The sequence below is a fragment of the Chiroxiphia lanceolata genome, chromosome 11 (genome assembly GCF_009829145.1).
Source record: "Chiroxiphia lanceolata isolate bChiLan1 chromosome 11, bChiLan1.pri, whole genome shotgun sequence".
Lineage (NCBI taxonomy): Eukaryota > Metazoa > Chordata > Aves > Passeriformes > Pipridae > Chiroxiphia > Chiroxiphia lanceolata.
In genome coordinates, this window is record NC_045647.1 from 1,093,883 (window position 1) to 1,115,232 (window position 21,350).

Sequence of the window (21,350 nt, forward strand, 5' to 3'; positions counted from 1 at the left end):
TTTTTTTTGCATATTTGGAGCTGTCAATCACTTTTGCTGGGTTGATTCTCCAGTAATGCTCTTCCCTGTAATTCAGCACACAATGGGATTGTGCACCACGGCAAACACACCTACAGACAACACATACCTGTTCACCTGGAAACTGGGAACCAGCTGTGCTTCAGGAATCAACATTCCTAGGAAAAAGTGGGATTTTTTCCCCTTTTTCCATCTATTCCACACCAAGGCTGAGAAATGCATCATATGGGAATCTCAGCTGTACCACACAAGCACCTCTGGGGGTCTCCTGCAGGAGCCCCAAGACATCCCCAACACACCTCACCCTGCAGAGATGCTCCTCCAGTACAGGATGACATCCTGCATCCCCAAATTCCCAAATCTTTACCTCTGGAGCAGAGAGGAAGGGAAGCTTTAAATGCAGATAATTGCAGGCTTTCTACTGAAAACTGAACCCTGGACTGGAGACAAATCCCTTAAAGAGACTCTCAAGACCACAGCCAGTATGACTGACCCGCCGGGGCAGCAGGAGTGGAGAGCAGGGATTTAAACTCTCTGGTGCCTGGGCAGCCCCAAATCAGTGCTGGGGTCCCCAGGCTGCCCCCTGCCCTTGCATGGCCTGGTGACACTGTGCAGCCACAGCCCTGGACAGGGGTGATGCTGGAATGGAGACCTGGGCTGGGGAAGGATTGTCACAGCTGGATTTGCCAGTGCAAGGAATTTGATATCCACAGATAAAGTATGATACCTGTAGAGTGGTTGATTTAAACAGAGAAAAAGAGAGCTCTTCTTGGTTGAGATCAGTTCATGACACAACTGCTTGGATGAGCAAAGACAGATCTGCAATTCAGCTCCAAATACCAGGTATTTTCACCCATGTTTGATACAGGAAAAATCCTATATTCAAAGCCAGCTGCTAATCCACCTGTGCACATTCACATCCTGAAAAAGAAAGCAGCTTAAGTACTAATGACATCCAAATTATATCTTCCTATCTTTAATGTTTATGATCCTTGGCTCCTTTTTAAGTCAGAGATGTCATTAGAGCCTAATCAATGGCATTCTGCTCGGAGAAAGGCACTCTGAGCTGACAAAACTCCACAGGTTTGGCTTTGAAACCCGCTCGAATCTGCAAAGTGATGCAAGGAATGTGCTTTGGATTCACTGCTCTGGAACTCCAGCCCTTGCACTTGTTCTCAGGAAAGTCTGGGGGAAAACACTGCGTCAAAGGAACTCAAATGCAGCAGCATTACTGGCCAGGGCCGCAAGAGACACGAGACTAATAAAATTTGCAAAGCCCTCAAAAGTGCTAATTGCCTTTTTAGTGCCTCCTCCAGAGCAGGGACACTGTAGGGCATCTGAGTGAAGGACCTGCAGAGGGGCTGGGGGTCCTCAGGGCTGCTGCAGAGATCTTTCAAAAGGAAATGTTTCTTTCAAGGAACAGCTTGGGCACTGCAGACTTTGGCTGTGATTTTGTGAGGCTGCTTCTCTGCCTCCCCTCCTGATGGTAATAAATAAAAGTTATTTGATTACGGCAATTGGAGGTTTGAGATCAGTTCGGGCTGTAATGAATGTGCTGTGCTTTCCTGAGGATGAACAACAAAAGAAATGAACTGATTCAGGGATTATTAAGAGGTAAAAAGTCCCAAGTGGGAATATCCAAGCTCCAATTCGTCCTGGCTCGGAGTAAGCAGGACACTGTTCTTAACACACTGAGCTGGAACTGGCACAGGTTGCCCAGAGAAGCTGTGGCTGCCCCAGCCCTGGAAGTGTCCAAGGCCAGGTTGGACGGGGCTTGGAGCAACCTGGGATAGGAGAAGGTGTCCCTGCCCATGGCAGGGGTGGAATGGGATGATCTTTAAGGTCCCTCCCAACCCAAACCATCCTGATGAGTTGGCAAAACAGAACCAATTTTGATACACAAGTGTCCAAAGCCACTTTCCTCACCCCAGCCTCCAAATAAACACTCTTTTTTTTTTTTTGATAAACATCCAGCTTGGCCCAGAGGTGAGTTAATCCCAAAGAGAGCAGCATCACCCCTGGGAGCACAGCTCCTCTGGGCTTTGCCTCTGATCAGACACATCCCCAGGTCACTGCACAGTGGCACCAGGGCTGTGTTTGCCAGGGCTGTCACCTCCCACCCTCCACAAAGGCTGAGGCCACAACACTGAGACACAGCCCTTTAAGGCTGGATGGATTTCTGTGTGTGCAGAGCAATTGCATCTGCAATCAATCTGAAGAGAAACCACAAACACTCAGTACTCTGGGAAAAAATCAAGGTGCTCCAGTTCCTCTGCACACACTCAGATGTCCAAATATCAGCCTTCAGGTGGCATTTGGTTCTGACATTGAAACAGATATGAAAAAAGCCCTCCAAAGGAATAATAGGAGAAAACTTGGCAAAAGGCACACGCTGCAAAAAAATAAAAGCCACTTGTTAAGCAGAGTCCATGCTATCCAGCAGTGCTATACCAGCAGTATAATCTTAATTAGCCAATAAAAGTTTTTAGACAATCTGTCTAGACTTGCTTTTGCCTGGATATAAAATTGTCTTTAAAAGAAATATATAAACAGCAATGAAAACTCAATGAAGAGCTGTCAAAAAAGGCTCCCTGCTGTTCTGCATCTGCACCCTGCTCTTCTTAAAACATGGGCATTTAAGTGAAATCCTTCATTGTTTAAGTGGAAAAGCTGCTATATTTGGGATCGCTGCACTGCAAGCTCCCAGTCAGCTTCATGGCTTGCTGGGGTGGAAGTGAACCCGAGGACATCTCTCCTAGAAAGCTCTGATCACACAGCTCAACACAGGCCTTGGTCCTGAGGAAGCCAAGTCATTATAAATAAAGATAATCAAGCACAGCCATGTCTGGAGAGAACTGGGCTTGGCCCTGAATGCTCCAAACAAGAACAGGCCTGGGACCAAGGGACAGCACAGGGGATACTCCTGAAGGAAGAGAGTGAACAAAGAGAACCAAGTCATTTGAGGGAAAAGACCATTAGTCTGGAAAAGGAACAAAATATAGATATAAGATAAACTGAGAGACAATGAAAGGGTTGATTAGATGCTGTGGATTAGTGAATTAAGGGGAGAAACAAAATACATCCAGGGAATTAAATTATGGTGTATCTTTAATCAATGCTTAAAGAGTATTTTCTTGATCCCAGCCTGCGATAGCCCCTGCCAGGCTGAGAGAGCCCCTGCCAGGCTTCTCACAGCTGCAGCGAGTCTGCCATGGGAAAGCAGAAATGCTTCTGCTTTCTATTTTTCCTAGGAAGCCACTTTCCCTGATCCCAGAGTGGGGCTACCAGCAGGAATGTTCTGGTACCCAGAGAAGCAGCTCCCCCAGCATCCCCAGACAGGGAGCTCAGGCAGGGACAGGGAGCAGTGGGGGAGCAGAGCAGGGAGGGCAGCTCTGAGCTGCTCTTCCTCTGCTCTGTCAAACCCCACAGCAGGCTGGGGGTTCCTCCAGGCTCTCGGGGAGCTGCTGGAGAGCTGAGCCTGGAGGGACCAGAGCCCTGAGGGACCCGAGCCCTGAGGGACCCACGCTGCTGCTGCTGCTGCTGCCATGGGTGATGCACCTTCCCCAGGCAGCACAGGCAGGGCCTTCCCCAGCCTCGAGCAGAACATGGGATTTCACACACTCATCTAGACCAGGGATGGCATCTCTCCTCATCAGCCTTGGGCTCTCCCAGGCAAACAGCACCGAGAGAAGCACTGCTGGTCATTGGGAGTGAGGAAACGGCTGCAGCGTGTCCGGCAGCACCCAGGGCCAGCACAGAGCACCCAGGGCCAGCACAGAGCACCCAGGGCCAGCACAGAGCACCCAGGGCCAGGACAGAGCACCCAGGGCCAGCACAGAGCACCCAGGGCCAGCACAGAGCACCCAGGGCCAGCACAGAGCACCCAGGGCCAGCACAGAGCCAGTGCAAACACCCAGAGCCGGCACAGACCCAATTCAAACCCCCAACATCTGCACAAAATCACAGGTCATCAAGGTCAGCAAAGACCTCCAAGACCAAGTCCAAGCCCTCCCCAAACACCCCATGCACTCTGAACCACGCCAAGAAGGGCAACATCTGCTCATTTCTCAAACACAAATGTTGGAGTTGCATTTCCATTACCCGAAGTTTAACCTGTTTCATCTCCATTTCATTTACACAACGAAATAAATGCAAAGTCTTTTGCTGATAATAATTAAATAATTTGGTTTTTTACCAACCTTTTGGTATTAACACCCCAAAAATGCTGTGAACAGGGACTACTAAAGGAAAACACCATAATTTGCCATCACATGACACAGGACCACCCAAAAGACCTACCTGGAAAGAGGGTGGGGAACTATCAACAGGAGGTTTTTGTTTAAATAAAGGCATTGGTAACCTGTTCAAATAATGATGACAGTCTCCATTATAAGATTCACTTTAGACTGAAAATATATAAATCTTGAAACACCAAAGGGAAAAGGAGCAGAACAGCCTGAGCTATAAAGTGCCTGTATACACCTCTATACATCTTCCCAACATCCTGCCTGCACATGGAAACCACTTAAAGTGCCATATTGCAGCTCATCCTTCCAGCTCAGGTACCTTTTGGATACAGTACAGCAAATAGTATTTCAAACACTGCCTTGATAAATAACTTTCCCAAGAACATGCAGGGAAGACTGAGAACTCCATTGATCATCATTCCCTCCCTGCTGTGACTCTGCAAGGGGGACCCCCCCCCCCCCATTAGAGGGGTTTGCTCCTCCATTGACCTTTGCTTCCTACACAAGGAGGCTGGAGAGGGGAGGGCTCAGACATCTTCATGGACAGACCGGGGAGTGTTTTGACATGCCCAGAAGGTCACTAGCAGGGCACGAAAACCATCTTCCACAAGTGTGGAGGGTTCAGGGTGTTTGTCATCCTCAGTTGTCTGAGGAAGGAGAAGGACTGAAGGAGGCAGGGGAGGCGCGTGATGGAAGAGGCATCTCCGAATTATTTATGTGCTGCTACTCCCCCACGGCTGGGAAAGCTGTTCTTTGCATTAGCACAAAGTGAAAAGGGACTGTGAAGTATGGAAGGTACAAGATGAGGCAATATTTTGTATTTCCTCCTGGGATACAGGATTTCAGTGACAGAAACTGGAATAACTTACTACGTACCATTATATATTACCCTTCAGATGCAGAGACACATTTAGAGCTGGTCCCAAGTGAAGTCCCAACAAATTCATCCTGCTTTGCACAACAGACATATCCCATGGGAAAATCTCAGTGTAATCACAATATTTCTATTTTCCACGGGGAAAGTCAAAATGACAGCAGGGCCTTCCTCTGCAGGAGGCTTTTATGACATTCATTCCATTCCTTCAGGAAAGCTGACAACATGCCTTGCACCACACACTGGAACAGGCACAGGAGCCAGGATGGGAGCCGGGATTTACAGGCTCCACATCTCCCCCCAGGAAGGCTGGGAGGCACAAGGGAAGAGCTTGGTGAGAGCAAAGGCACTTGGAGGGAAACCTCTAGGAAGCCTGGTTTCCCTGCCCCCAGCAGAAAGAAGGGAGTTGGGGAAGAATTTCTATCTTATCTTCCAGAAGTTTTAAGTTTTTACAATCAAAGTCAATTCTGTTCCTGAAATCAGTGGTTTTGGTGTGTTTCCAGCCCACTCCCATGGTAAATCTTCCTTACTCATGGATAACTTTCCCCTGCCATGGCTCAGCCTCTGAACCCCCCACCATTTCTATCTATTTTCATTTTACAGCTTTTCATCTCTCCTTCTCCTCTTCGTCCCTCTCTTGCCCTTTCCACGGACCCGTTCCTTTTGTTGTTCACTAAACCCAAATTCTCTCCCCTTCTCCTCCCCAAAACACCACCTTCAGCACTTCAAGGGGACCTTCTCCTCAGTCTTCCTAATGCACATTAACAAACTTAGTCCATTCCCAATATTTCCATCATTTCTTCACCCATTTCTCTCCTCCCCAGCAGAACTTGGCTGCAGAACAAACACCAACTCTCCTGCTCCTCCAACTGCACCATCCTGCTGTCCTTCCCAGGAGGAACCATTACCCTTGAGATGCAGAAATCCTGCCAAAGAACAAATGAAAGCACCTGGATTGGGATGAAAAACTTACAGAACCTGCACCAAACAACATCTTCCCTTCTGCATCCCAGGGCCAAACACAGGAGCATCACCTGAGGGTGTCCAACTTCCCTGGGACAAACAAAAGCTCAACAGTGCATTTCTCTGCTTTGAATTAACCAGGACTTCACCACCCACTTCTGTCCAGCTGACCCACGTGACCCCTTTCCCATCCCAGGAAGGTTTATTAAATCTGGGGGAACGTTTTTAAAGGACACTGATGGTTATTTGCTCAGCAACAAGAATTGCCTATTTCAATTTTATTCTGTCCTTGAGATGCAATCTCCACATGGTCAATAAATGCCATAAAAAGGCAGATATTTATCATTAAAGTGGCTGAGGCTGTAGCAGGAACAGCAGCCTGTTCCAGCTCTCCAAAGGCAGCTGGGTGAGATCAGTGGCAGGACAGGGTGGAATTTGGGTGTGCCAGGATGGGGCTGGGCTCAGGTGCCACGTGAGCAGGCACAAAGGCCATCATCCCCTCACATCTTTACCTCTTTCCTTCTCCCCAACTCTCTCTGATTGATTTTTCCTGAGTCTATGGAGAAGGAGGAATTACTCAGCTCCCCCCATCCCAGAATCCCCACCCTGGGCAGAGGCTCCTGCTGCTGCAGTGCCACCAGGGGCACATCCAAACCCTGAGTTCCCAGTGCCCAGCAGCTTCCCTGCTCTCCTGCAGGAGATCATAAGGACCCTGTGAAGCTACACCAGGTGTTTATCTTCTAATGATGACAAGAGATAAGAAAATACATCTATCACATGGATACCAGTGATTGCAAGTTTTTTTTAAAATTCAAATTCTTTAACAACGCACATATATTTGGTGCCAACACTCCCTGTGGAGGCAAGAGAGAGAAGTAGATGCTTCCAAAGGGCAGCTCAGATCTCATCACTCTCCTTTACTGCTCAGGGAACGGAGCCAGCCAGCCCAGGACATCTGTTATGCCTGAGTGAGGAAGAGGCCTCGCTAAGGAGATGGAGATTGCATTCCCAATGTTTGGATAATCTAAACACACAGGCTGGTGCCTTGAGGGTTTTTGAACACCTAAGCCAGGCAGACAATGAGTTTTACCCACTATCAAGTCAGAAGCCCAGACATCACCTTAATGACATCCCCCATGCACTGCTCCAAGGGACAGCACTTCCCACGAGTGAGGGAAAAGCCACAGCAGCACTGGCCATGCACACAGTGACACATTTACTCTGCTTTTACACTCTCAGAGGTACCATCCAGCTCCAAATGCAACTCAAACCACCCTCGAGGATCGAGGCAAGTGCATCTCCAAGCAGATCAGTTACAATTAAAAGGAAACCCTATTAGCCCTGACAGACTGCAGCACAGCACAGGCTGCTGCAGCTTCTCACAGCAATTGCTCCCGATTATTTTTTTCTGAAATGATAAAACATTTGTTATTTGACAATAGGAAAGAGAATAATAGATTTCACGACAATATTATTCAACATATCTTCACTGCACACCAAAGGACACAGTCATGAATATTTGGGAAAAGTAGAAAAATTGAAAACACTTGAAATGTTGGGATACAAATGACTTGATTTTATGAGTGGTTTATGTATTTGGTTTGGCTGTATTTGATCAAGAAAACAGGCTCTCAAGAGATTGAATAAAGGGCATTCCCATCAGAAAGCAGAACCACTGAACACAACCCACGACAAAGGGACAGCCCTGCACAGCAGCCCCTCCATCCCCAAGACCTCCATCCCCTCCTGCCAACACTGACCCCACACAGGAGGGGTCTGCAGGACCAGGAATTCACTGGGAAAACTCCCTGAGCCTCCAACCATCTTCTATCCTCAAATTCCAGGAATGCCCTGGAGTCTGTGACCCTCCAAAGAGCCAAGACATGCTAAAAACCACATCAACACCTGTGGTTTCCTCAGGCTGCACTTCAAACCCAGATTTCTGGGCCAGTCTGTCAGCACACAGGCTCAGCTGCTCTGCCTGAAGTGCTGCAGGATTTGTGCCCCTGGGCTCTGGCAGAGGCAGATCAGTGAACACTGACTGTTCCTCCAGCTCAATGAAGCCATCAGGGTGGACAGGACAGCACCTTATCCCATCACCTTCCAAGCAATGACTCATCTCAATTTCTGTCTGAGCAGTGGCTCTGTTAACAGCTGGGTTTGTGAGCTGCCACAAGGAACAGAGATCAGAGACCCTCAATTTGGGGCATCACCCACTGCCAGCATCTCGTGCCAAAGCTCCACTAAAACATCCTATTTGTTCTTTATTACCATGGCCAATGCAATCTCTGCCCACCACAGGGATTTCATTAACCTTTTTCACCTTCCTTTCTCATTTTTGGGTTCAAACCCTGAGTTATGCTATGAAGTGACTGCTCTCAGCAATGAGTGTTCCAAACCCTTGAGCAGGGCTTCAGTGGATGAAGAGTAAAACAAGAGATGTTTCATCACCAGAATGTAAGAGACAAAGAAAACAGAGCAGGATTCTCTGGTTGGCACCAGGAATCATTTCTCCATTGGAGACAGACAGAGGAGTCTCCTCTCCCCTCTGAAGCACAGACAGTTGTACAACCCCCTCGTGCAGTGACTCCACTCTCTCCTGCTCCCCAGCACTGATTTGTGCTAATGGAATTCCCAACAGACAGCATAAAAATTAAGTTCTATTACAAAAATGCAGATTGAGGATCAGAACAGGCAGCTGAGCAGACCTAGAGGAGCCCACGAGAGCTCTGTGAATCACTGAGGGATGACAGAGCAGCTCCTGGCTCTCACCAGTGTCAGTCCCATCAGCAGAGGAACTGAATTAGAGCAGAGTCTGATGATACTCCACACTGAGGGTGTCACAGAAAGCACCGGGAGATGACTCAGATCACCAAAAACCCACTTCAAAGGTCTTCTTTTGAGAAGCACAAGTCAGTGTAGAAAACATAACAAAGTTCTAGGAAAGGCTGTCGTATTTCCAATTTTCAGTGGGTAAAGGGGCTTAAACCACTTTTTGTTACAGATAAAAAACCCATAGAAAATAATTTCTGCAGGAGCTACTTAATTATATGTATGTCTTTAATTTGTAAAAAACCCAATGAATTTAGAGAGGATAATATTTAATGCACAGATTATAATGCAATGCAAAACAGTGGTTCATCTGATTCTGGGGGAGTGACACACAGAGTCACAGAATATCCTGAGCTGGGAGGGACCCACAAGGATCATCCAGTCCAACCCCTGGCCCTGCACAGACACCCCAAAGATCCCACCCTGTCCAAAACCCTCCTGGGTTGTTGTCCAAACCCTCCTGGAGCTCTGGCAGCCTTGGTGCTGTGCCCACTGCCCTGGGGAGCCTGGTCAGTGCCAACCACCCTCTGGGGGAAGAACCTTGTCCTGATACCCAAGTTGACCCTGCCCTGGCACAGCTCCACTTGCCAGACAGAAGGACACCGTGCCCCACACAGAGGTACCCATGTGGACACACACACGGGTTTCAGTACCAAGGGTAAAGCTGGGAAAAACAAGATCAAGAAATTCAAGTTTATATTGAGACACAGTAAAGAAATACTGTTCAGTAGCACTGCTGGGGAAAAAAAAAAATCTACTTGTGAGGGCAAGAAGGATTGAAAATCCCAGAAACAAAGAATAGTTTGGGTTTGAAGGGATCTTAAAGATCATCTATTTCCAAGCCCCTGCCATGGACAGGGAACCATGTGAGGGGTCCCCTCTCTACCCTGGTTTGAAGGTTCTGTCCCTGAGCACCCCCAGCTCTGGGGTTTGTGTCCCTGAGCACCCCCAGCTCTGGGGTTTGTGTCCCTGAGCACCCCCAGCTCTGGGGTTTGTGTCCCTGAGCACCCCCAGCTCTGGGGTTTGTCCCTGAGCACCCCCAGCTCTGAGGTTTGTCCCTGAGCACCCCCAGCTCTGGGGTTTGTCCCTGAGCACCCCCAGCTCCTGCAGTGATGCCACCCCAGCTCACCCAGATGTTCTGCCCTTGCGTAAGAGGTGTCTGCAGGATCACGGAGACTGGGGAATTACAGAAATGAATATTTCAGAAAAGGAGGAGAAAAGAAGATAAAGAGACTGTCACAAGTGTTGTGCTCTCTGTGCTAAGGTGGCTCAGGGCTGATTCTCCTCCCTGCTCTGCCGAGGCTTTAACGAACGGCACCGACCGAAAGTCTTCAGGAGAAACTTCAGGGCACGAGTCACATCAGCCCAGTGCACAGGAGCTGTAATCCCCTTTGAGCTCGTATTGAGCACTCAGAGAAAGGCACCAAGCTTTTCCAGACTCTTTCTGCTCCAGCCTTTCCAACAAGCTGGGAACATCCTCTCCTCAGTGTGGAGATCCAGCCCCTGCCTCACGGACAGGCTGCTCTGCATGAACAGCTCTGGTCCTGCAGACACAGCCCCTGCTCAGAGCCAGCCTGGCTGGGCAGGAGCTCTGATCTCTGGGATCAGGCTGGCTCAGGGAGCCGTGGGAAGGCAGAGGGAAGAGGTGAAGGTGGCAGACAGAGTCTTGCAGCTCCGGGCATCCCCCTCCTCCCCCACGTGTGCTGCAGTGGGGTGAGGGAGCACCGAGGGCTGCTCAGAGCACAGCCAGGGTGCTGGGTGTGAAACGGGTCATTGGGGGAGAGAGAGCCTTAATAAATGCACTCCAGATCTTTCATTTATCTGTTAGGAGGCATTCAAGTGGTCTTTTGCTAACGACTTCAATAGATATATTTCTTACAGATAGCAATTAACCTTCTGGTACAGATTAATCTTTTTAAAAAAATCAAAGATGAATTAATCTTTGAAATTCAAGTATTCAGTAGTTTCATTAATAATCTGAAATTGTCCTTTAGGTTTTCCATAATTAGACCATTCCCCTAATTTATTAATCCCACAGACTGCAGAGCATGTTTCAAATCTTCATCTCCTGCCACAATGACATATTCAAACTCACTTGAAGTGCTCATAATAAAAGTCACTTTGTGAAGAATTATTAACTCAGAGGATCAAGCAAAGTCTTTATATGCTAAAGCATATTTGAAAACTAAGCAGGGGTAGCACTTTCTACTCATCCTGAGATTTCCTAAGATCCTGGCTGATCAGAAACAAGTTGGGATAAAACACTGAATTTAGATAATTAGCTCGCTACAGACTCGAGGCCAGAGATAATAAATGTGCTGGTACCTATGGACTAAATCTTCCTTTCTGCCTAAAGAACCTCATTATGAGCTACAAGACAATTGTCTGGGAGCTGATGACGCCTGTGCTCTGTGGTGTGCCTCAAATTTGGGACCAAATGCCGCCCCCCAGGGCTGCTCCTGGCAGCTCCCCTGGTCCTACAGGGCCATGCAGGGAGAACCAGCACAAGGAGCTCTGCTCCAACACCTCTCCCAGCTCTGCTCTTCATGGCCCCAGGTGCCATATCCAAATGTTTTTGAACACTTCCAGGGCTGGTCACTCCACACTGCCCTGAGCAGCTGTGCCAGGGCTGGACAACACTTGCTGTGAAGAGACTTCCCACCTGACCCTCCCCTGGTGCCCCTTGGGGCCGTTCCCTCTCCTCCTGGCCCTTGTTCCTTGGGAGCAGAGCCTGATTCCCCCTGGCTCTCCCCTCCTGTCAGGGGGTTGTGAGAGCAACAGCACAACTCCTGATGGACATCACAAGCCTTAGGTCACTGGAAAATGAGGTAAACCACCCCGAAACCCCTCTCCTGCTCTCCATCCTCCCTTACCCCTTCAGGGCATTCTGAGTACACCCTGCAAGCTGGGAAGAAGAGGTAAACAATTCCCAGCCCAACCATTTCAAGAACTGGACTCTCTAAGGAAAAAAAATCCTTCTCCTGTTGCATTTCTGTTGCTTCTGGCCCGAGTTTTCCAATTAGTGATGGCCCTGACTGGCACCCCGAGCACCCCATTGACCCACTCTCATGGCAGCAGCAGCATCACCACCCCATCCCTCCCTCCCACCCTGGCAGTGTCTCAGGAGCACAGGTCATGCCACCCTGCTTTGGAAAGATCCTGCACAGTTACACACCTCACTCAGGCCACGTGCATTTGGACCCCTTGAAATACATTTAATATTTGAAGTGCAGATGATCTCAGTGACACCTCTCCAGTTTATGAAAGCCCCTGTCCCCTCTGCTCCCCCTTGACACCACTGTTCACTTCACACATTCACAGCAGCTCTTGACCACTCCAATGTTTTCAAACAGAGATCCGGGAGCTGCTAAAGACCTCCCCCAGCCATGAGTCAGGGAAATGAGTGGTGCTCATTGCTCCTTCAGCAGGCTCCTTCCCAACCCTGCTACTCCAGCAATCCCCTGGCAGCCTGTTCAATCCTTTCTGGGCATAAACGTCCCCAGGGAGACAGGGCCACCTCAGGCACTGGGAAAACAACCCCAAAAATGTGGCACCCTCCACACCCTCTCCCTCAGGCAGGGACATTGCAACATGAACCCCCAAGGCAGCACCCGGGAGAGGGTCACAAGCCATCCCCAAAGTCAGGGAACAAGGTGCCGTTTTTCCACAGGGATTTGAGGTCAGGACCTGTATCTCCAGGCAGCACAGCTCCATTAAACCTCCAGACAACAGGATCTTCTTACATTCCCAGGGTTTTACAACCCCAGGGAACTTGTTGACAGGTATTAAATCCCCTCAGAACTTCACCTGAGCTTTATCTGTGCCACACAAGAAGTTCAGCACAGCCCTAAGAAGCAGTAGCAGCAGCGCCGGGGATCGGATTATTCCTGTTCCAGAGCCTCTGGAAGTTGCTGCACTATCCCTGTTAGTGCCTTCATCTCCTAGGCACGACCTACATCCCCCTGCATGCAGAGCTGCTGTCAGCAGGGGTGGGTTTGGGTTTGTGCTTTGTTTTTTATGAAGGATGTGGAATTACGTGTTGACTACACGAACAGCTCACATAACAAATTTAATTCTCCAGAAGGTCTATAAAGTGGGACAATATTCTTTACTGGAGTTTGTCCTTGACGCAGAGAACATATTTCAGGTATGATTTTGCAACAGTGGATATTTGCAAATAAAGCCAATTTTAAATTATAATGAACTCTGGCATTTGTCACTTCCTGCTGTCTTAAATCCAACCCCGTTTTCTTTAATACCACATAAATATGCATTTGTAGGAACAGACATATTTATGCAAATGCAGGTCCCTCCTGTGGCATCAATAGAAGGAAACAATTCCAGATCCCACTCTCCAAAGCCCCTTTCTTTTAAGCACAGGCACTTTCTCCACGTGCTCTGGGATGATGCTGCCAGGAGGGATCCATCAGCTCCCTGAGACAGTTTGGGAGCAAGCTGGTGCTTCTGCAGACAGAGCTGCTGCTGATCCAGCCTTGGAACAGCCACAGGGATAGAAACCTCCAGTGGCTGCTCCAGAGCAATTCCTGCCCTGTTCTGCCCTGCCCTGGCTGGGCACTGACTCCATCCCCTGAGCTGGGACTGGGCTGCTTTTATTTGAGGCAATGGCAGGGCAGGCACAGGGTGGGAGGTCTGTGTTCATTCTGGGAATACAACAGAGCTTATTCTTGCACAACAACGTTGTGTTCCCCATAAGGCTCTACCACTGAAGCCTTCTGGAACCTTGCACTTATCACCAAGAATGAATTACAGCATCTGCTGATTTCTCCTTCCCAGCACAGGATCCAACTCGAAACATTTCCATTCCCAAACCCTTCTGATTCTGGATTGCAAATCAGCTTGCCAAGGATTTGTATCTCTATTCCCCAAAGAGCCAGCTAAAGTCCTCCTACACTCTGGTGCCTCTGGGGAAAATTTAGAGCTCTTTACCCTGAAGAATAAGTTACAGGGATGGGGGTATGAGCACACAGCACTCACACCTTCAGCACAGGCCCCCTTCCAGGTTCTGTAGCAGAAGAGGAAAGCAAACTGCAAAACTCGAGGGAAAGACTAGAAATTGTCTCAACTGAACTGGCCCAGAGACTGAAAGCAAAGCAACTCCAGTCAGGTAGAGATGTGAGAGCTGAACAAAGTGTGACACAAACGAGTGTCAGGTACGAGCAGGGCACAGGACCCCGAGCTGGGGAGAGGGAAAAGCTCAGTGTTCTCCAATCTCCCTTCTACCCATGGCAACACCACAGGATGCTCTCCAGGGCAACAGCAGGAGCTTGGTAAGGCTCAGGATTTTCTATTTCCCCCAGAAATGATTGAAAGCCACTGAGGTTTCAAACTCTGAAGCTCCATAAGCAATTCAGGAATGAGAGTATCCAGGAGCCATTGCAGAGCATTGCAAAGAACTGAAGCAACCTTAGAATCAAATGTAAGTTCTAGAAAAATAATATCACATTTGGTACAAAATAACATTCATCACTTCCACAGCATTGTCTGGGGGGGGGACGGGCGTTGCCTACCTGCCTCTCTGGAAATTTGCATGAAGGACTCGACTCCTTTTTCTCCATAATTCCCTTCAGATGCCAAAGTGGATACATAATTCCATCCCAAAGCTTTCACAATGTCCACCATTGCTTGTGCTTGGAAGGAATCTGGAGGAACCACACGTGAGAAGAAATCATAGCGCCTGTCATCACTCAACTCTGGTGCAGTTGAGGCATAACTGATTTGTGGGATCTGTAGAAAAAAATAATTTCTGATAAATATACATATTCAAACACTCACGGCACTTCTTGAGGCAGTCAGCTAAAGCTGGAGGCTCCAGCTGAGCTTTGCCTTCACTGTTTCCATCTCTGTTTCTCCACCAAGTTCCCTTACAACGTACAAGCCAAAGAAACAATCTTTCCATTGACTTCAAGTTACACAAATAAAATAGTTAAACAATTGAAGGCAACTGTATATGTGCACATCCATAATGTCTTCCTTTCAGGCAATCTAAATCAAGCACAGCACACAAACCATTGTAATCACTGTGTCCTTTTGCTGGTGTTCTGGTTTTACCAGCTTCAGGTGATTTGGGACCCTGAATGTAACCAAGGTTAAATCTCCACCTGCCATCGCTGGCTGAAAGTCAGGAAGACCCTTCATCAACTTTTGGAGAATGAAGGGTCCTGACTTAAGCAAAAATATGTTTATTTTTTATTCTTTCTGATGGAGAACAGTCGGGGAGGTTGCTGAGTATGGGCACCTCTGTCCCACAGCCTGGGCACAGTTCAACTCTGTGCCAACACACCAGCCATGGCTTTCCTCCTCCCAGCAGAGTGTGACGGTGACTTTTGCAACAGAGAGACCAGAATATTGTTCAGGACTATTTTCTCCTTGATACCAAAGTCCCTGAGCAGTTATTGAGCTGACAGCATGTTAATCCCCAGACCCATTATGCAATTGTTTGAGTAACAGTCTGGGACTGCTCCTTAAATTAAGGAACCTGCCATAACTCTCACTTGAGATGCCACAGAGGGAACAAACAGCTTTGCAATATACACAAACATGATCGTATATAATGATCTGAGCCTTCTGCCTCAGGAAAGGTCAGCACTTCATGCCTCAGCACAAGCGTCTTCTGCATTCTCATATTTTGTCTCTGCAGAGCACTCTACAAGTATTTATTAGCTTTCCTGCCTTCTCAGAAAAATAAACATTGTATTTCCCCAGGATCAACCCCGCAAAGGGCTCAGCACCTTTGATTCCACAGAGATCAGGAGCACAGGAGAGCAAATTTCCCCAGGATACACATTATATCTGTGCAGTTACGTGGACATCTACAGCTCCTACAGCGGAGGAAAATCAGCCACTTAAAGCAAAATTGGTGCTGCAAACCCAGCAGAGTGAACAGAGAGGGAACTTTACATTAAACATTTCACAATGATTAACTACCCCAACCCTTGCTGGTATTCAACCTAAAAAAACATGGAAACTTTCACAGAATCACAGAATTCCCTGAGCTGGAAGGGACCCACAAGGATCATCCAGTCCAACCCCTGGCCCTGCACAGATACCCCAACAATCCCCCCCTGTCCCTCAGAGCATTGTCCAAACCCTCCTGGAGCTCTGGCAGCCTTGGGGCTGTGCCCACTGCCCTGGGGAGCCTGGGCAGTGCCAACCACCCTCTGGGGGAAGAACCTTTCCCTGAGATCCAGCCTGACCCTGCCCTGTCCCAGCTCCAGCCCTTCCCTGGGTGCTGTCCCTGCTCACCCAGAGCAGAGGTCGGAGCTGCCCCTCAGGAGGAGCCGCAGACCCTGCTGGGCTCTGACCTCAGTCTCATCTCCAGCTGGACACTCCAAGTGCCCTCAGCTGCTCCTTGTGTGGCCCCTCAGACCCTTCCCCACCCCTGTGTCCCTCCTTTGCACACTCTCCAACAGCTTTAGATGTTTCCTTTATTGTGATACCCCAAACTTGCCCCCTGAACTGGAGGAGAGGCCACCTCAGGGCAGAGCAGAGGGACAATCCCCTCCCTCCCCCAGTGATGCTGGGCTGGTGCCCCAGGGCAGGGTTGGCCCTCCTGGCTGCCAGGGCACTGCTGGCAGTGAGCAGAGCTGGGGCTGTCACTGCTGGAGATGTGGATGGAGATGTCACTGGGCAGGGTTGTGTCCCTGCTCTGCAGCTGCACAGGAGCTGATCAGGCTGAAAGCTGGGCTGCCTTGGGTCTGCAGTGCAAGACAGCAGTTGTCTCCAAAAGCCTTGCCAGATTTATTTTACATTTGGGGCTCTTGGACAGCAAGACTTTAGAGTGCTCCAGTCACAGAAGATTAGAGAAGTTCCAAGTGAAGCTGCTGGAGGAGCCCAGAGGGTGCTGCCCATGGGGATGGATGGACTCGCTCAGCACTTTGCCCAGGGGCAGCAAAGCTGGGGCAGCTCTCAGAGACACAAACAGTGATTACACCAACTGATCAGTCCTGAGGCCCTGGCACAGGATCCCAGAGAAGCTGTGGCTGCTCCACCCCTGGAAGTGTCCAAGGCCAGGTTGGATGGGGCTGGGAGCAACCTGGGCTAGTGGAAGGTGTCCCTGCCCATGGCAGGGGGTGGGATGGGATGGGCTTTAAGGTCCCTCCAAACCCAAACCAGTCTAGGATTCTGTGATTAGGGTTCTTAATTTTTAATCTACCCAAGGGATGATTTTCAGGTGACACCAACTGCTGTGGGTGCACAGAAAATGCTGGGCACTCCAAAAAAGAGTTAAATTCCTAATTTGTCCATGCCTACAACTGCTGTTGTAAGAAATGACTGGTGACATTTAAGTGGAACACTTAACCTGTTTAATCCACTATTAATTAGACAAACAACCAGTGCACACCTACAGTCCCCCCCCCCCACCACCTGTACTGACAGAGCCAAGTGCTGCTTTTTTCAGTTATAAATAAAAGAAAGAATGAAATATCAATTTTTATCTGTGGCAACCCTTTGTATTCCAACTTGCCAACAACATTTTTTTCAGCTACAAATCAAAAGGAGCATATTCTGCACTTTTACCAAAACCAAAGCTGCTTCACAATTGGCTGCACTGCTAATATTCCTTAGGAGGCTTTTTGGATTTTAAGCCTTTTTCCACTGTTCATAAATTATGAACGACTTCAGGCTGGAGTATAAAAAACATATATTGGGGGTTTTACCAACACTTCTGACACAATACATAAAAGGAACATAAAGTTATATGTATGAAGGGTAGAGTTTTCCTCCTATTTCTTTTGAATACAGAGAGAAAAGTCTTTCAATGGATGTGAACTGCAGCCATCAGAGTTGCACTTTGTGTGTCAGAGCATGTTGCAGACACCTACAAAAGACATTTTCCCTTCCTGCACAACATTCCAAATGTCCAAACTGAACATCTGTTTGCATCAGCTAAAATCCATCATCTCAGCCCTTCTTCTCCTCCTTTTTAAGTGGTCACATCCAGTTGGATGTGGACAAACCTCCCCCAGACTCAGCTGGAGCCTTTGCCCTGTGTTTTAGGATCCCCCACATTACTGGTGTGTTTTTATTGGGGATGACTTTAGTTGGAAAACACAACATCCTCTTCCCTGCAGTCAAACCCCAGGGGCCAGACCCCCTCTCCTCCCTGAGATCTCTTCCCAGGGCTCACACCCGTCAAACCAACAGCCAGAAGTCATCCCCCATGGCTGCTCACCAGAGGAGCTCCCAAATCTGCTCCTTTACCTCCTGTCAAAGCTGAAGTGCCCTTGAAAATAAAAATGGATTGACACAGTTCATCAAGACCCAACCAAGCTGGCCAATGTCACCATTCCAGGGAGAACAAGAGGAATTTAATGAGGTTGTTTTGTTTTATGGGGTTTTTTTTGTTTGCTTGTTTTTTAATTAAATTGATAAATGTTTTCTGTCTCTTCACTGAGGTATTTCTCTTTCATTTTTGATAAAATCAATGTGCTCTTTGTCACCAATATCTCACATTCAAAACTGGAGTTTAAAGGAGGCAACTTTTTCTCTCATCACAGGTTTCCTGTTTTCTGTTCTGAAACATGTCTGAAACCTTCCAACAGGAATCCCAGCCTGTTTCCAAATGGCTCCAGCACCTGGCAGAAGGGCTGTGGTCCATGAAGCCCAGGGGACCCCAATCCCCCTGGCCCTTCCCCAGCCTGTGCTCCTGCTGCCTGTCCTGAGAGCTGCCCCCTTTGCCTCCCTCCCCACAGCAGGACACAAAGAACTGGAGCTCTCTGGGTCCAAACTGCACCCCCGGCTTTGGCAGAGGAGGGAGCACATCTCTGCTGTGGGAGGAAGGTTTTCCTGCAGTCTCTGGGTTTTCAGGACTGTGGCAAACATCCCACTCAGGAGTTTTCCATGTGCTTTGCGTGGCTGATGTTCTGCTTACAGTGAGGGTGAGTGATTAATGCTGGGAGCATTGCTTTAGTCACTGATTGATTAATGTTAATTTATTTTTAACATTGAACATTATTCTTCATTTATTTCATTTTCTTCTGCTAATGAAGAGCTGTCTCTGGATCCCACTTGTTGTCCTGCTTGAAAAGCAGGTCCTGCTTGTGAGCAGCTGCCCCAAGAGCCACAGCAGAAACGTACCAAGGACCAACTCATCTCTCTGATGGGCTCCTAAATCACTCCTTCCAGCATCAAACATCTCCCAGCAACAATTTTGGAACAGGGTATTTCAGAGCAGAACCCAACTGAAATACAAACTTGCTGTTCTAATTTTTCATTTCAAGCTCATGTTGTGTTATCCCCTCATCCCATATCATCATCCTCTTCCTCTCCCTGTCCAGCAGACCCTTCTTTCCAAGCGAAACAAGACCTGGTGAGTTCCTTGTTGACAGCCAAGTGTCTCAGCTGGGAACACACAAGAGCCCCAGGGCCAGAGGACAAACCAACTCTCCCTGGAGCTCCAAGGGCTGCCAGAAGCCCTGGGTTTGCTGCCCACCTCCCCCACCCCTGCCAGCACTGCTGCAGAGTCACTGCCATGGCCAAGGACCCCACAAAGCATCAAAACCAGCAAATAATTATTGCTACTGTGCCACTTCAAACGGGATTGAGTTCGGCTCCATCTCCTCAGTAACTCATTAAGAAGTTAATAAAAGGAGCACCTGAACCCCCCTCACCAAGGACAGCAGCCACAGAACTTGAGGAGAGGCAATTTCCCCGAGGGCCTCAGCAATTAAGATAATGCGGGAGAGCACCTATTGAGATATTAATGAGCTCCCACCAGGGCACTATTAAGTTCACAGTTTGCTGCATTTTTACTTTCCATTTCCTATTAAGTTTTATGGATATGGTTTCCTAACAATAGGAAAACCCCCCTGGTCTGACAGAGCCTCTCAAGCCCATGGGGTTGGGCAGGGCAGGGTCAGGCCACCCAAACTGCAAACCCTGGAGACAACCCAGCTCTGCCAAAGGGAGATTCCTGGAGCTCTGCCCTCGGCTGCACAACTCTGGGGAGTGACCTGATGGATGAGTGACAGCCTTGAGTCTGTTTGGGGCTCGGGTTTATCACGTCAGGATTTAACCAGCAGCTGGTGCAGCTACTCTTTGTTCCCCATCCACGTCTCAAACTGCAGGACAAAGAGCTCCAGCCTCCTGCAAACTGCAGAGACAAGGGTTCACTGCCTCCAGCTCAGCTACCTGAAGTTTTTAACTGGCCATTTTCTCTGGGCAAAACCCCTCCACACTCCTTTCATTTGCACTTGGCCTTCTGAACAAGAAGAAAATCTGGCAGGAAGTTCTAGAAATCCAGATATCCAGAGGAAGGTCCCTGCCCATGGCAGGGGGTGGAACCAGGTGATCTTTAAGATCCCTTCCAACCCAAACCACGCTGGGATTCTATGAAAACTTTACTCAAGATGCAAAATCAGAGCAGAGTATGGCTAAAAGCTTGCAGAGACAGCAGAATGAATCTTCCTGCTGATTCCCACTAGGCTGGAACTCGAGTTCCCACTGTTCCTCAGGACTGACCTCACTGGGCTGGTGGGATGGCCCTGGGTCTCACTGCCCTGCAGCACTCACAGCACGTGGCAGCTGCCAGATATGGGGTGTATGGAACCAAAATCACCTCTGCCTTTGGTTCCCCTCCCCTCCAGCCCTTCCAAAAAGCAAACCCTGACAAATCAGTGTCAATCAAGAATCAACTGGTGTCAAATCAAGGTGTCAGTCAAGCAGCATGTGCTCTTTTTCTGCCTTGAAAGGCAGCAATGAAAACAAATATTACTACAATTCTTGCTCTAGGGCTCTTAAAAGACATGGGAACAGTATTCCCAACACTTAGGCAATGATGAGAACAAATCCTTCCAAAGCACTTTGATAATCCCTCCTTATTATGTCTCAGGGTGACATTTGACACGTAGTGCACTTCACATTGGTTTTGATACTGTTGACAATGACAAAATGAGGCAAAACAACAAAGAAAGTTTTCGTGTAAACCAATTGGAAAGGCAATAGAAAGTATCTTTGTACAGCACTAGAAGGTGTCTGGAGATGGCAAACCTGTTGCTAAGTGCAAAACTTACACCACAAGAGCAAATTCTGAGCAGTGAACAAAACCAGCACGGCCAGAGAAGGGCATTTGCAAACCATTAATCTATTTACAGTTCACCTCAGTTTCTCTGTTTGCCAATTATTAAAGCCACCGGTGTTCAAACACGGCCCTGTTTGCTCCCATCCCCACCTCTCCTGTGTTACCCCACTGTGAATTCCTAATGATGTATTAGAGACCAGCACAATCACCCAGGACTGGCTCGATATTTCATAAGGTACAGAAATACAAACATGAACAACACCAAACACAAACAACACCAAACACAATTGAGAAACTGAGCCTGGAGCAGACAAAGTGCATTCGATAAAACAGAAATATCTTCAAGAGCAACATCAAGAAAATAAACCCCATAAAT

The 21,350-nt window shown here is 48.4% G+C and overlaps 1 protein-coding gene across 7 annotated transcripts in view; it reads right to left on the reverse strand.

Moving 5' to 3' along the window:
• Positions 1-21,350, reverse strand: part of GRM7 (glutamate metabotropic receptor 7) — a 229,867-nt gene that overhangs the window by 126,396 nt on the left and 82,121 nt on the right. For all 7 annotated transcript variants that reach the window (XR_004359143.1, XM_032699467.1, XM_032699470.1 and 4 more), the window contains exon 2: positions 14,463-14,679. Coding sequence is in view for 6 of the 7 variants with exons in the window: in XM_032699467.1 (XP_032555358.1) it covers positions 14,463-14,679 (217 nt within the window). In the remaining variant the exon portion in view is untranslated. The remainder of the gene's footprint in view (positions 1-14,462; positions 14,680-21,350) is intronic.